Below are 17,212 nucleotides of genomic sequence, written 5' to 3'. Positions count from 1 at the left end.
AATTTTAGATATCCTTTTGCATATTCCTTAGGATTTTCTACATAAACAGTCATGTCATCTGCAAATAGAAAAAAAGTTACATTTACCTTTTAAAAATTTATATCTTCTGTATTTTTTTGGTTTGTTTCTTTTTCTTTTTTTTCCCTTTATTTTCTTAGATGGACCTCCAATGAAATGTTGAGTGTAAGGGTTGAGAGTATATATCATTGACTTTTTCCTAATCTTAGTGGGAAAATATTTAGTATTCTAGCTTTAAAAATGATGTTATCTATGGATTTTGTAGCAGGTATCCTCTATCAGTTTGAGGAAGTTTTCTTTTATTCTTAGTTTGCTCAGACATTTTAACCATGAGTGAGTATGAATTTTGTCAAATGCTTTTTTCTGCATCTATTGAGATATAATCATATGGCTTTTTCTTTTATTCTGTTGATGGATTGCATTGATTGATTTCATAATGATAAATCAACCTTATGTTCATGAGAGAAACCCTACTTGGTTATGATCTATTTTCTTTTTTATATATTGCCGGATTCTATTTGCCAATATTTTCTTCTGGATTTTTGCAACTACATTCATAAGATCTATTGGTCAGTAATTCTTTCTTTAACAGCCCTTGTCAGATTTTGGTATCATAATAATGCTAACCTCATAAAACAAGTTAAGAAATGTTTCCTCACCTATTTTCCGAGAGTTTGTGTAATATTTGTACTATGTCTTATTTAAATATTTGAAAGAATTCCCTGAGCCCATAGCCATCCAGATGGCTTTAGTTTTCATTAAAATATATTAAGCTATTCAAATTTTCTATTTCTTTTTGTGCCTGTTTTTGTAAGTTTTTTTTCAGAAATTTAATTCATTTCATCACAGTTTTATAATTCATTGGCAAAATATTGTTTGCACTGTACCTTTATTACCATTTGCTATGTGTACTATATCCAGTGATGTCTCCTCTTTCATTCTTGATGATGGTAACTTGTGTTTTTTTGAAGTTCACTCTTCTTTGAATGTTTTCTATTTCACTGATCTACATTCTGACCTTTATTTACTTCCTTCTATTTAATTTGGATTTAATAGCTATTATTTTTCTAGTTTCTTCATAAAAGAGTTTAGATTATTGATTTTAAACTTTTCATTAAAAATAAACCTTTAAAATGAGAAATTTCTCTCTAAGCACTGCTTTAAATGTATACAACAAACTTATTATCATCCAGTTTAAAATATCTTCTATATTTCTGTTGATTTCTTCTTTGACCCAGTGGTTTAGAAATGAATTGAGTAACATCCAAATACTGTAGATTTTTCTAGATAATTTAAAAAAATGATTTCTGATTTAATTACTTTGAAGTCAGAAAATATACTTTATGTAATTTCAATATTTTGGAATTTATTGACAATTTTTGTGGCTCAGAGTCAGTTACACCTTGGTGGAATTTCCACACGCACTGAAAAAGAATGTGTATTCTGTAGTGTAGTGTGGGGTGTTCTATAAATGTCAGTTAGTTTGAGTTAGTTGATAGTGTTGGTGTTGTTCAAATATTCTGTATCCTCAATCAGTTCTTCATCTGGTTGTTCTGCTAGTTAAGGCAGAAGGTTAAAATCTCCCATTATTATTGTGAAATTGTCTATCCTAGTTATGTCATTTTTTTTCTTCATGCATTTTGAAGCTCTTTCATTACTTTCATATGCATTTGAGAGTGCTGTGTCTTCTTAATGAATTGGCTCCTTTATTATTATTAAATGCCCCTCTTTATTTCTATTACCCCTTGTCTTCAGCTACTTTATTTTGTATTATCATGGGCAGACTTACTTTCTTATGCTTAGTGTTTGAGTAGTGTATTTTCCCCCACACTTTCACTTTCAATTTTCAAATTAAAAAATTTTTAAAGTCTTTATTGAACTTGTTACAATATTGCTTCTGTTTTATGTTTTGGTTTTTTTGGCCCCGAGGCATGTGGGATTTTAGCTCCCTGACCAGGGATTGAACCCACACCCCCTGCATTGGAAGGTGAAGTCTTAACCACTGGACCACCAGGGGAGTCCCGTTCTATCTCTTTATACTTTAAATGGCTCTCTTAAAATACTAGACTATCAGTTTCTATTCTTTTTTTAAAAATCCAGTCTGAAAATTTCTGTCTTAAAATTAGTGTGTTTATTCCATTTACATTTAATGTAATGTTTGATATAGTTGGATTTAGGGCTACCATCCTGTGGTTTATTTTCTATTTGTCCTATCTGTTGTTTGTTTTTCCCTTCTTGACGTTTTTTGTGGAGGTTATTGTTATTATTATTGTTACTATTATTATTTTCTCAGCTAAAATACCTGTTACATTTGTTTTATTGTGATTCTGCTGGCAATGGTTTCTCCCAGCTTTTGTTTCTGAGTATGTCTTTATTTGACCTTCAATTTTGAAGGATATCTTTGCTCTCTATAAAAATCTAGGTTGATAAATATTTTTCTCTCAGTATTTTAAAGATGTCATTCCATTGATTTCTGGCCTCCTTTGTTTTTCATACTTTGTATGCTATAGTTATTACACCTCCCCAACATATAACACATATAAATAATGTATCTTTTTTTTTTGACGTTTAAAATTTTTTTTCCCTTATTTTTTATTAGCAATTTTACTGTCATCTTCCTACTGTTGCTTTATTTGGTTTATCTTGCTTGAGGTTTACTGAGCTAAGATCTCTGTGTTGCTATTTGAAAAATTTTAGTCATTCTTTATCTAAGTAACATCTGTGTCCTATTCTGTATTTTTCCCCAGACTCAGCTACATATATTTTAGATTGCTCGATATTGTCCCAGAACATCTTTTCAGTTATTTTCTCTTTTTGCTTCAGTTTGCAATAATTTGCATTGATATGTTTTTAAACTGTCCTTTCTTTTTTAGCATCCAATATATTGTTAAATCTATTCAGTTTTTTATTTCAGAGATTGTATTGTTTATTTCTATGTTCCCATCTCAACCTATTGCCTATTTTTTCTCTTGATTATTGTTACAGTTTCCTGTTTCTTTGCATGCCTAATAATTTTTAATTGCATATGGACATTGTATTGATACAATGTAGAGATTTTGAACTTCATTATTTTCCTCTGAAGAGGATTTCATTTTATTTTAGCAGGTGGTTAAATTACTGGTGTGTCACCTTAATTATGATTTTAGCTTTTTTTTTTTTTTAGTATGAGTCTATTTTCTACATTTTTGATCTTAGTCTCAGGTCATAACCCTTTATCCTGAGACTTGATTTTTATTCCTGAAGTAAGGCCTTCTGTGGAATTAATGGAAAGCTCAAGGTATTTACCAAGCTTCTCTAACTTGATAGGACTCGAACTCCAAAATTTGTCCTATAGCTTTGGGAAGCTGATGAAGTTTCTGCCTACCTCGTTAGCCTTCTAGTCATTGCAAGACAAGATGGGTTCCTTGTAGTCTCATCCTGTGTATGCAGTTTAGGTCACAGAGAAGGATTTGAGGTGGATTTATATACAGGTTTATGGCTCCATATGTTAAAGGAACTCCACCTTAACTTCAAGCTGCTTTGGCGGTCCCAAATTATGACCTTTGACTTTTTAGCTCCATAAGACTTTTCTGTTTGAGCTCTATCACCCACGAACTGTACAAACTGAGAAGTGCTCTCAAGGGAATGGACAGTTAAATGAATATCTCACCTAATGTGTCTTCCTTTTTTCAAGGGTTTGTCTTTTCCAGTTTCTATCCACTTTTGATTGTATTTTAGTGCCTTGAAACAGATTTTTTCCCCATATGTTGGCCCATGCTTCTTGATTTGGCATCTGTTCTGGTGAATTGTAATTGGTTACATATTTGTTTTTCTTAATATGTAAGTTGTTTGAGAGTAAAGGGCATGGTTTATTGATCTTTATTTTATCCCATTGTCTGATCCAGAGTAGTGCCTTGTACTTAGCAGCTACTTAGTCAGTGAATTGCATTGTTATTTATATGAAGACCAACTGTGAGTCAGAATTTAAACTTCAAGTCATCTACTCATAAGTTAATTTCTCTTCAGTAAACCACTCAATATGAGTTTAAAGAAGATTTTTTAGGTAGATATTTTGAAGTATAGTATTCCCTTAAAAATCTACTTGTAAAATATTGATATTTATTTTAAAAATAATTTTTTGTTTTATATTTTAATATTGTTTTAATTTTGATGTTAACATATTTATCATTTGACCTACAAAACTGCTAAAGTTACTGCCTAAAACTGTTGGATTTTCAATCAAGGTATATGCCAAAAGATATTATTCTTTGTATTAATTTTTATACCTAAAGCAAAACCACTTCTCCATGCAAAACAGACCAGAGATGTTTCTTTTATTTAGAATAATGGTAGTTTCCAAGTTCTGTGTAGCATGTGGTTGAAAATAATGTCTTTGAATAATTTTATTTTAAAAAGGGACTTTATTTAAAAATTTGATTTTAAATTAGACTTCTCTAGATCAAACTGATGGACAAAGAATTTGTCCCATCATGTCAAAATTACATTAATACAATTTTTGGAGGAGTCATCCAAATTTGTCTCTGTTATTAAGTTTAATATTCTCAGTTTGTAGATAAGTGACTGTAGCCTTTAGTCTTAATAAATTAAACTGTTTTTAGCTGCGATTATTGTAGTCATTAACATTTATTTAATATTAACCATGCTTTGTTTTCATAGTGTAGTATTTACTTGAATGCCAAGAGTATTGTAAACTGGCTTCTTTTCAATGGAGTTTTTAGTTTATATGCAAATCTTGTACTCATTGCGGATCTCACTTGCTGATCATGCTAAACTAATAATGCCAATTTCAAGGATACATTTTATTATTTGTACCGTAACAAACCATAGTTATATTTGTTTATTTTTATGAATTTGTCTTTTTAATTACTTGAAAGAAGTACATTGTTAAATGAAGCTAAAAAACTTCCCTTTTCTTCTTTCTCCTTTAGAATCGAGTTTCTTACTGGGAAATGCCCAGATTGTGGATTGGCCTGTAGTTTATAGTAATGACGGTTTTTGCAAACTCTCTGGGTATCATCGAGCTGACGTCATGCAGAAAAGTAGCACTTGCAGGTAGGTAACAGAACAGCTCAGGAATGTTTTCTAAAGTTTAGCTAAATGTTGAATGTGGTTAAAAGGCTTAAACTTACTTAGACTCACTGTGATTTGGTCTTGCACCCAGTTCTTGGTACAGAGCTCCCAAAACTCTTGGAATTTCTTGTTATATGTTAATGAGGTGACTTTTGGAAAGCACTTAGATAACCTAAAGACGGGGTTGGCTGCCAGAGGAACCAACCATGTGATTAGTACCATGCCCTCTCCCCAGTCTCCTGGAGAGGGGCTGGAGGTTGAATCAATACCAATGGCAATGATTTAATCAATTATGACTGTGTTATGAAGCCTCCATAAAAACTCAGAGGACAGTTTCTGAGGCCTTCCAGTTTGGGCAACATGTGGAAGTGCCGAGAGTGGCATGTCTGGTGAGGGCATGGAAGCCCCATACCTTGTCCTGTGCATCTCTTCCATCTGCCTGTTTCTGAGTTATATCCTTTTATAATAAACCAGTAATCTGGTAAGCAAAATGTTTCTCTGAGCTCTGTGAGTCTCTCTAGCAAATTATTCAAACCAAAGGAAGAGGTCATGGGAACCTCTGATATATAGCTGTTTGTCAAAAGTACACATAACAACCTCTGCTTGTACCTGGTGCTGAAGTTTAAGAAGGGTGTCATGGGAACCTCCAATCTGTATTAGGTGGGTCAGAAGCACAGGCAATGACCTAGGCTTGTGACTGATGCCTGAAGTCCGGTGGAGGGTAGTCTTGTAGGACTGAACCCTAATGTTTAACCTGTGGAATCTGATGCTATCTGCAGGTAAGTAGTGTCAGAATTGAGTTGAATCATAGGACACCCAGCTGGTGTCCCTAAAATTGCTTGTTGTTGGTATAGGGAAACTCTCCACCACACCCCCACCCCCAGATTGGAATTGGTACCAGAACCTATTGATTCACATGAAAACTATAGGGTAAAAATTATATTAGAATGTTAAGGAGACTAAACTGTCAATAGAAATACATAGTTTAAGAGCCACTGGTGAGAACTTTTGCAAAGAGAAATATTTTTGCATAGCTGTGAATTTATTAATTCATTCAATAAATATTTTTTGATCACCCTCTATGGGCCACAACTATTCTAGGTGCCAAGTGATCAAAGGAACATCCTATATCAGAGAACCATTGATGTCGTCAGCACTTCTTGAGTTGCTAAAACTGTATTGAACAAAGTAGAGGCAACAACCCCCAACCAAGTAGGACATGGTTTTTGAACATTTAAAAAAATCAAAATAAAGTTCTTTCATCCTGTGTAAATCACACGTACTTTGTTATGTTGGTACATTGTACCACTGCTATTTTGTTTGACTTATGTAAAACAGAATCTGGCATTTATATTATTTATAACAATTCTTTTAAAATATTCCATATCTGTGAGCTTAAAGAGAGTATTACCAAAAAAGATCATAAAAAAGAAAAGGAAACTCTATATAAAGAACCAATTTAGAACCGAAAACTTTTCACAATATTTCAGTAAGGCCAGATGGGATGTTTTTTCCTTGAGTTAATTTTTCTTTAAAGCTCACACTTAACTAAGTACCAAAATCATGTTATTTTAGAACTGCAAGGGGTCTGAATTATTTTCTACTTCATATTCATTATTTTTCAGAGGAAAAACTGAGTTAGAGTTAGGTTAAGGGATTTGCCCAGGGAAACAGTGATTTATTTATCTTTGTTTCTACCCATTTATGCTGCGAAACATTATATGCATATACAAATATATATATTCTACATCTTCATGGAGGGTAGGGATTTCACATGGAGTCTAAACCTCACTATACATGGGAATCACTTAGAGAGGTTTTGCAAAACACAGATTCTCAGACCTCACCTTAAACCTATTGAATCAGAATCACCCCAGGTGGGTCGGTGGGGGCAGGAATCAGTGCTTTTAACCAGCAGCTCTGATGATCCCGATGCTTAGCCAGCGTTGAGAAATTATCTGTTCAAACATCCTCTTTCTTCCCTTATCCTCTCCCAGCAATCCTCATTTTCTCTCTACTAAAGTCATTCTCATATTCAGCCTTCACGTCCAGGCCTGAAATTGGTAGGTGGGAATGATGAAAAACTGTGGCCCCTCGTTAAGAAACTCTCTTTGGTAGCCCTGATGTCTCTTGTGCCTTTTTATCTGCTGGGGGGATATTAGCTCTTGGCCTAGCACTGTCACTGAGGTGTGTGTTCTAAATTCTGGGAGGCCAAGGTTTGTATTGAGCATTTCTGCTCCCTTATGTCTCAGCAGGGTTTAGGTTAGGAAAAGGTTAGTTTTATGGTAGACCTAACCTGTGGAACAGGTTCTATAGAGAATTCCAGGAAATGTAGATGCTCCCATACTATTTCCTGACATCCCATCATCATCATGCCGGGCTTGTTTCAAGTTGCCATCTTCTACCTGAAGGTGCTCATGACTTTTCCTCCTTTGACTCCCTATAGTTCATCATTTGGCACCATCATTTGGCCTTAAACTACTTTTTCTTATCCCTGGGGTTTTCATCGCTATTGCTTTTGTTGTCATTTTTGAGATGTATTGCTCTTCATATCTGGATATATTGTAAAGTCACGCTCACATCTCTTCTTGCTTCCCATGTATCTGCTCCTATACCCCAGCCTGTTTTCTTTGGCATGTGCAATTTTTCCTATAAAAAGTTCATTAAAAAATGCTGGCATGTTGTAACTGTATACTCTCTCCCCTTAAAGCATTGCTTTCCCTCCTACCACCAGTGCCAGATTATACATGCCTTGAAGGTAAGGATTCCATCTTGTTCACTTTTGTATGCACTACAGGACACAGCTCAGTGTTTTGTGTCAGTATTGTTGAATTGGTTGGCTTGTTTTGCAATAAACCCTAACCTAGGTCTCACAGGCTTCTGTATAACATGCTTTTATTTATTGTATTTCATCCCAAGTGTTATGGTATTTGAGGTGGGTAAGAAAGCAGAGAGCTTTGGATTATGTTACACTTTTTCACTGTGGGAAGAAGTATGCAAATCTCCCCCCAATTCTTCTTCACTTTTGTTAGAGATAGTATTTTCAAAATACCAGTATTTTATTTTTTTTAAACATGTTTAGTGGAGTATAATTGCTTTACAATGTTGTGTTAGTTTTTGCTCTATAACAAAATGAATCAGCTATATGTATACATATATCCCCATATCCCCTCTCTCTTGAGTCTCCCTCCCACCCTCCCTATCCCACCCCTCTAGATGGTCACAAAGCACGGAGCTGATCTCTCTGTGCTATGCAGCTGCTTCCCACTAGCTACCTATTTTACATTTGGTAGTGTATATATGTCAATGCTACTCTCTCACTTCGTCGCAGCTTACCCTTCCCCCTCCCTGTGTCAAGTCCATTCTCTACTAATACCAATATTCTTTAAAAATTTTTTTATTCAGGCATAGTTAATTTACAAGATTATATTAATTTCAGGTGTATAACAGTGATTCAAAATTTTTATAAGTTATACTCCATTTAAAGTTATTTTAAACTATTGGCTATATTTCTTGTGCTGTACAATATATCCTTGTAGCTTATTTATAAATCATAGTTTGTACCTCTTAATCCCCTACCCTTATCTTACTCCTCCCCTCTTCCCTCTCCTCACTGGTAATCACTGGTTAAACATAACAGTATTCTTAACACAAACGATTATTACTTGATTGCACAAAATGCCCATTGTGTTCTGCTAATCTAAAACTTGCAAGCAATTGAATGCTCTCGCAGAGCAATGAAGAATAGCATCTGATATATGAGCAAGTGTTTGAATCCTATCAGGTTTTCTTAAGGCATAGTTTATTTTAATGCACGCCCCTTTCAAACTTCTACATTCCGTTTTAAAATTAAACTACACCCATTTTACTTTCATTGAAGCACTTTTTAGAAGAATGAAGACCTGGAAATAATAAAAATGTCTGGTAGTATATTTATTAAAAAATGTTATGGCAAAGCCCTAACTTCCTACATCATATGTTGGAAGAATAATGACGCTGAAAGAAGCTAACAATGTGTTACTAAGCAAAAAAATCAACCAACCAGCCAAATAAACAAACAAAAAAGATTTCAAAACAATATCTGCATCATGATTCCAATTTTTTTTTTACATATAGTTGTTTTCCATTTCCTGTATAAATCTATAAAAGCCTTTGAATATGATGCACAAGGAAACAGAGGGAGGAAAGAAAATTTTATACACATTTAGAAATACAGTGTTAAAGCTAATGTTATACAGTTTTGTAATCACTGAATTCCAGTTGAATATGGAGATAAATAATTTGATACTGAGGGTAGCCTTGTAAACAAATCAAAGAATTTTACTGATTTTAATAATGACAAGTTTTAGACAAACATGACAGAATAAGAAACTACAAATCAGTGAGTATCACTTTGTGAGGAAAAAATATGAATACTTTATGTGCTGAAAAAGAGTCATCTTTGTATACAGCTTGCACTAGATGGATTAAAATTGATAGGATTAAAGTGGTAACTGCATAAAGATTACATGTCCTATTTTTAAAATATTCAAATGTGAGTTGTTTTATGGAAAATGACAAATATTAATTTGTAATTTTACAATATCAAGAGGCTAAGATTATTTATACATTATATATTATTATACTTTATTTATACATTTGTATATTTATTCTGTTTTCTTATCTTTTTCCTTCTTTGTCTTTCCCAATCCTTCTCCCATTAGACCAGGTGCATAGAATCAAATTAAACACTCCTCAGTTTGTCCCAATATTATCATTTGGATCTCTCTGGGCATAGTCTATTTATTTTATTTTAATTTCATTTTATTTGTTTTATTTTGTTTCATCTTCTTTTCTTTTATTCTTTTCCCCTTTATTCCATTCCCCTTCATCTTCCATAGTTATTCATTTTAGTGTGTTCGTTGTATGTCTTTCTAATCCATCTTCCATGTGTTTAATAAATACGTGTATTCTTGAAATGATGTTGCTTTGTGTGTGTTTGTTTTTAAGGCCTACATAATTCATACCGTGCAGTAAGATATACAGTTTCTTACTCTTTTCACTCACCATTATGTTTTTGATTTTTTTTAATGTTACTATATCATAATCTATTTCATCATGTCTGACTGTTTTATAGTGTTCCAGTGTCCTCACAGCCTTCATTTTCTTTATCCACTTTACTAGTCTTGAACTCCAACTTCTGACACTTTGCTACTCCAACAAGTTGGAGGTAAACATCCTCATACACATCTTCTTGTGTTCCTATGGGAGAAGTTGTCTGTCTCTATGCCCAGAAATAGGATTGCTGGATAGTAGAATATATGCAGAAATTGTAAATTAACTGCTGTCAGATTGCTGTCCAGAATGGCCCTCTGTTTCTACTCTCAGCAGCCATGAGGGAGGGTTTTCCTATATCCTTGCACTTTATAATAGCAGCTAAATTTCTATTAAAAAAAAAATCTGATGTGTGCCATGTACTGTCTCATTTTTATTTTAGTTAAAATTTCAAAAAATATTTTAATGAAATTTCTGGATTCCTAGGAAGTTCAAATGTTCATTTTATTGTCCAATAATTTCATTTCCAAGCTTTTGGACTGTTGCTCTTTACTGGGGGACACAAAATGTATTGCGTGTTTGAAGGAGATTGTATGTAAGTTTTGGGGGAATGGCATTTAAAAACATCTGATCTTATCTCAGGACCCTTAGAAAGCCCTGACATTCGAGACATACTGTCATAGGTCAGGTAGAAACCACTTTAGCATTTTGCCTTTGATTAACCTGAACCTTTTAAAAACCTGTTCTGCTTCTTTTTAAATTTATTTTTCATTTATTTATTTTTGTTTTTTAAGATAAAGGGGTGAGAAGAGCAATCAGATAGGTAGGGAAGATTGGAGTAGATAGATGCTTTCAAATACATTTTTTTTTTTTTTGGAAGGCCCATTAATAATTCTTAACCAAGCTATCAAATTAGACGATGAAGCAGAGATATTTAGAGACACTTTATTGGATGTATTTTCACAGGTAGTTTTATTAACACAGGGGTACCTCAGTCAACAAGAGAACATTACATATGATGGATGTCAGTCAGTCTGGTTCCATTTGGCTGAGGGCTCTGCTTCACAATGAGCGAAAGTGTTGAAAGGCAGAGGTGCCTCAGTGATGTCACACTGCAAAGGTTAGAAATGTCCAGTTCTATTCCTAGTTTCCTTTAATTACATGTCATGGAGCTACCATTTATGACTCTATCTAAATCCTTTTAAGCTCATATAAATTAATGGGTTGTGAAACCCTTTGATTATGATCCATTGTATAAAGTATGTAATGCTTTGATTTATTATAAAATTACTTCTTTCAGATTTTGAAAGCTGTTCTTGTTTGTTTCTAAATCCTTCTCCTCACTCTCTCTTAGGCTTCTTATTTTCTGACCCTTTGACTATAGATTTCAGCCCATCCTCCCATTAACTTTTGTGATGATTTTACTTTTGTGGCTGAATCTCAGCTGGAGACAACATATTATTAAGTCAATCTGTGTGGTTTCTGTGAGGAAGCACTTGCTAGGCTGTGAACTACAGCCTATACATAATATTATCCTTTACTCATGGTGACTGAATGTTTGTATGCTTATTAGTCCAGGAACATTGTTGACCATTAGCAGATTAAGATAGATTGGTAGCACTCACGATTAGATTATATATTTTTTCACTTTGTAAGATTCCTTTCTCCTTTGGAAGTCTGTCAACATTATAGCCATACTTACTGTCAGGTATTATAATGAGGCTGGTTTGTGAGATTTTGATGGCAAAACAAGGGATCCAAAAATAAGTAAATCTTGCTATAAACCAAAGCCAACTGGTCCTAGAAGTTTCCTAGGGTAGGATATACAGGAAAGATATACTGCCAAATGCTCAGGCAAGCTGGATATGGCCCAAGCCAGGCCTCAGGAAATCTCCCTTACTCCCAAGATCAAATCTTCCCACAAGTTAGTTGTGTGGCAAGGTAAGTGGCCAGATTATCCAGCAGCAGGCCCTGGGTGAATTTATGCCTCAATGTCATGGGTTCAAAAAGAAAGAAGACACACAAAATGATGTGTGTATCCCTTTAAGACACAGGGACCCCTGCCCATTAGCAGGCATGGCCCAACCCTTGCCCTAGAATTGTAGAGGAGCAAAGGAGTAGGGTTGGGCTGGAGGGGCTTCTAACCCCACCCATAAGAAGCATTCCAGTAATAATTCAGTCATTGTACAGCACATTATAATTTGCAACTTCATGTGCATTATCCTTTTAATCCTCACCCTCTGAGTTATATTAACATTACCATCATTTTACTGATGAGGGAACTAAGAGTCAGAGAAGAGAACTTGGCCATGAACCTTACAGAATGTAAGTGGTCCTCTAAGTGCAGTGGTCCTCTGTTATATTGTGGCTGCTCCATATTATAGCAGGGATAGATTGCTTCTGTGCATCTAATTTTATTTTCCTTCCAATAAGATAACAGTGCAGTTGTAGAAGTCATTTATTATTACTGAAGGGGAGCTTGGCTATCTAAGAGAGTAATTTGAAGTTCTGTAATTTTTTAGTATTCCCATTATATACTCCTGGAGGATATTCAATAAGAGACATAAAAAGTGTATAAGATTATTATATAGATATATAGTTTCTAAAGTCTGATGATTATCATTTCTAAATCTTGGTTTCCTTCAAATTCCATTAACCATTCAAAGACTGCATTGAGCTTCAGCCATCTGCAATCAGGCTGCAGGAAACCTCGGTAAAGAAATTCAACATTTACACATAAAAAAATGCTGAGCAAGTAAGCAAATGTGCCATACACATAAAATATGCAGAAGCATTGATTTAGTCATTTTGGTTTGGACAACTTTGGGTGGAAACACTTTCAAAGTTTGAATTAATCTCCAGAACACTTGCTTTGGAAGGTTGGATAATACATTTCAGACATTCTTTCAGGTCATTTTGAAATATCTTTTGTTATGTAACTGCTGCATTTTACCACTTCAAATATGTGTTCTGTCTCTGGAAATACATAGTTTTAAAACTTAAAATAAAAATATGAGTGAAACTGCGTAAGAAATAAAAGCCTATTTTTGAAAAATTATTCAGGGTATAATAAGCTGGGATTTTTTTCTTAAAATGATCCTATTTTCTTAGGACAGTCTATTTTAGCATTGGGAGGGCTAAAGAATTGGTTATAGAATTTTCAGAGTTTATTTGAGAAATTGCTTGTTTTCACCTTCTCTTCAACATTTTAGCTGAATCAGACTTGTGTTGTATTTCTTCTTAAGTGGTATTATTACATCAATTTCTAAGACAGTTTCTTTTTTTAAAATTTGAGTTATAACATTTTAAATCCTATTAGAGTTAATTTTTCACCATTTTTATCCTAGTTGCTTGTTATATTATAGATGATTTCTTTTTTATGTTTTTCTGTTGGCCAATTATGAATATTGTGTTTTGGTTTACTGAACTATAGACTCTGACATTTAGTAATAGGAGTAAATACTTTATCTTTTCTTTAAGACCACAAACATTTATTTAGTTTAATTACCCTTATTATTATTATTTTTTGTATTTTTAATGTTTTCTCTTTATTAGTGTCTTTAGGTTAAAAATAACAGTCAATAAAAAAAGTTTACTTGTCTGTAAAAAATATTAACAGTATTAAATAGTGTTTTATTTGTGGGGAGGAAAGGATGGTGACTTTGTGCACTTTAACTGAGGAATTCTAATTTAATTATAATGCCCTCAGGAGATTTTTATAAAACTCGCATGAGCTGAAACTCAGGCTTTGACAGGAACAGTGGCTTTTCAATGCCTTCTGAAGCTTCATGTGTTAGTCTGGCTATAGGATTATGGAGTTAGAGTCTGTCATCCTATTCTGATATATTCTGATATATTTCTCTTTTTTATAAAAGAGAAAAGTATTGTATTGAAAATGCAGCCCACAGATTGGGCAACCTTTGGTTGGCCTCATCTACTTTCTTAGTTTTTAGAATTCTAGTTGCTTAGGTTAGTGTTACCATAAGATGGGTCATTACTCTGTAATTTTTTCTTTTTTGAATTTTATTTTATTTATTTATTTATTTATTTTTTCCCCCATATTTTAAATTTACTTATTTATTTATTTATTTATTTATTTATTTTTGGCTGTGTTGGGTCTTCGTTTCTGTGAGGGCTTTCTCTAGTTGCGGCAAGCGGGGGCCACTCTTCATCGCGGTGCGCGGACCTCTCACTATCGCGGCCTCTCTTGTTGCGGAGCACAGGCTCCAGATGTGCAGGCTTAGTAGTTTTGGCTCACGGGCCTAGTTGCTCCGTGGCATGTGGGATCTTCCCAGACCAGGGCTCGAACCCGTGTCCCCTGCATTAGCAGGCAGATTCTCAACCACTGCGCCACCAGGGAAGCCCTATTTATTTTTTAATACAGCAGGTTACTCTGTAATTTTTAGTTGTGATATGGTTTCATGGTTGAATCCTGCTAGTTTTGCTGGCTCTTGCTAACAAACTGTGTTTTTCATGTTGTAAACTTTCTAGATTGAGACATTCAGAAACAGATTTCCCACGAGGATAAAGAATCTTAACCTTCAGGGACCTTTACTTGAGTGCATGTCTTTCAAGCCTCTGTACCTAATTTTGTATTCCTTTCCTTAAAGAGGGCCCCTAAAATTGTATGAGCTTCAGGCCCCACCACACTTGGATTTACCTCTGGCTAATAAGCTAATTTATTGAAAACTCAAAGAAAAGCAATAACAAAGATATACTTGAGCCTTCAAAACCTTAGTCAAGTGCCACATATTTTTTCCTGGTGGAAGAAATGGTCTGGACAATTATAGCAACTAGTAGAACTAGGTATCTGAAACCAGATGCACAACTGATGATTGGGAAAGCATCAGGAATAGGGTTTTATAGGCTTGTAGTGCTTGACTGAGTTCTGTTTTGTAAATTCTCAGACTATTGGTGAGTTTCTCTTAGAAAAAATAGATAATTTAAAATGTTAGGAAATGTTTGTGGTATGTGGAAATTCACTCTTTAATCTATGTTTTGTATGTGCCATAGTAATAGCATATGTCTCCTTCAATTTCTCTTCTTTATTTTCCCTCCATTGGCTCTACTTGTACATATTTCAGAAAAATCCTCATAAATAGTGAGAATGCCAATGCAGTATATGTGTAATACGGAGTCTTCACATTTCATTGTAGTATGGGAGTGTAAAAAAGACCACGCAAGCTGAAACCATGTAATAGGATATTAATACTCAATTGAAAAATTATGATTGTTCTGTGACCTTTAACAGGGTTTGTCAAAGCATTAAAAAATCTCTTACTGTTGGTTATAAGTGCAGGGAAATGAAAATAATAGTCAAACTAATATTTATTTTGTACATTAGAGTATTTAGTGATCTATAACATTAGAAACGTTGAGATGAAAGTGTTTCATTTCTTTGTAAAAAGCTATCACAAGTCATTTGAACAATTACATTCTCGTAATGTATTTTATGATATGAAGAGAGCATTTTTTTTAATCTCTTAGCAAACAGTCATACTCCTTTTAAGTTTGAATCCACTTCAACTCTTTTATCCTTCCACTTTCAGTATTGTGAATTACCTCCTAGGGCTCCTTTAATGCGAAGATTTTTTTACTGGCATGACTTCCTCTGGGAAACCTTGGTCTTTCTTATAACAGTCCCTTTCCTGATTTATGTTGATAAGTTTGTCCTCACTAGGTTCCTCTGCCTGCATATCTAGAGCCTCTCAAATGACAGCAGTGTCAACATTCCCACTATTCTTAGAGAAGAAATAACTTCATTTATGTTTAATTTGAATTTCACTTCCAGCATTATCACTTTACATTTCTTTGATAGACTTTAATCCTTGATGGCGAATTCCTGCTTTTGTTTATCCATTTTTGTAAAATGTCACATTAGTTTACTACTGAGAGACAAGGAGACAACACAACTACACACTTTCCTGTCTGTGCATGAACTGAGTAGTAGTAGATGCACAGTAATATTGACAGGCTTTAAAAGAAGTGGTGTGATTTGTCACTGATTGTAATGTGTACTTGCTATTTACTAGTGACTTGTAGACTGATGAGCTAGCAGCAAAGTTTATACTTTATGCTATCATTCATAGTTAATATACTATGAAAACCAAAATGTGAAATGTGTTGTTGGGAAACTGGTATTACTTAACTAAAGATAGTAACTAAAATTGCTGCATATTGGACTTGTGTAAAGTAAAGACTGCTTCTCTCTCTCTTTATGTTCAAAACAACTTCTAAAGCTAGATTTTAGCAGGAAGTTTAGCAGTCATGGTTAAAACATGGTTTAAATATTTTAGTTCATTTTGTGGGAGCAACATTATATTTTGTAACTAAATCCAAATACTTAATTAAAAAAAGACAAATATATGATTTTATGTAGCATTTGAAAAGGAACACAAAACTGAAATGGATTTTTGGTGTTTTTTCCAGTTTTATGTATGGAGAATTGACTGACAAGAAAACCATTGAGAAAGTCAGGCAGACTTTTGACAACTACGAGTCAAACTGCTTTGAAGTTCTTTTGTACAAGAAAAACAGTAGGTATCTATATTACCAATAAGGTGTGTCAACTCTTTATTAATATTATGTCTTGGTAGTTAAGCTATAGTGTAGAGAGAATATAAAACTTATTGCTTCTCTTGGCCGGAGGTACTTGTAAAAATTAGATAGCAAAATTAATAAATAATACTTATGAAAAGCAACCTTTTGAGGACTGAAAGAAAAATATAATGCATTTCGAATGTTATTTTTTTTGTTAGGTGGCAAAATGTTCTGTGATTAATACTCACGGTAAAGATCCTATAGTTGTGACAGCAACTAAAAATGACAGAGAAATTCATCATTTCTTCTTACAGTTAAAGGGAAAGTTGATTGGTGTCAAGGGGTATGTGTGATTACCTTTCTACACATATGTAGATGACGTGAGTATATGGTATCTACCTGAGGTGAATCTTTACCAGTATGGCCGTTTGCTAGACTCAGACTGTTTTGTGTGGAAGGTGAGTGGAAGTAGTCATTACTTTCAGGATGGACCATTCACATCTGGTAACTTTGTGTTGATTGTTGTTTGCTGTTCTCCATGATGGGATTT

The 17,212-nt window shown here is 34.0% G+C and overlaps 1 protein-coding gene across 1 annotated transcript in view; it reads left to right on the top strand.

Annotated features, from left to right (window-relative positions):
* Positions 1-17,212, top strand: part of KCNH5 (potassium voltage-gated channel subfamily H member 5) — a 345,928-nt gene that overhangs the window by 28,653 nt on the left and 300,063 nt on the right. The window contains exons 2-3 of the mRNA XM_061182660.1: positions 4,947-5,070; positions 16,552-16,658. Coding sequence (XP_061038643.1) covers positions 4,947-5,070; positions 16,552-16,658 — 231 coding nt within the window. The remainder of the gene's footprint in view (positions 1-4,946; positions 5,071-16,551; positions 16,659-17,212) is intronic.

Source organism: Eubalaena glacialis, chromosome 2 (genome assembly GCF_028564815.1).
Source record: "Eubalaena glacialis isolate mEubGla1 chromosome 2, mEubGla1.1.hap2.+ XY, whole genome shotgun sequence".
Lineage (NCBI taxonomy): Eukaryota > Metazoa > Chordata > Mammalia > Artiodactyla > Balaenidae > Eubalaena > Eubalaena glacialis.
The sequence above is the reverse complement of the archived record's forward strand: the minus strand, read 5'-3'. Positions and strand labels throughout refer to the sequence as shown.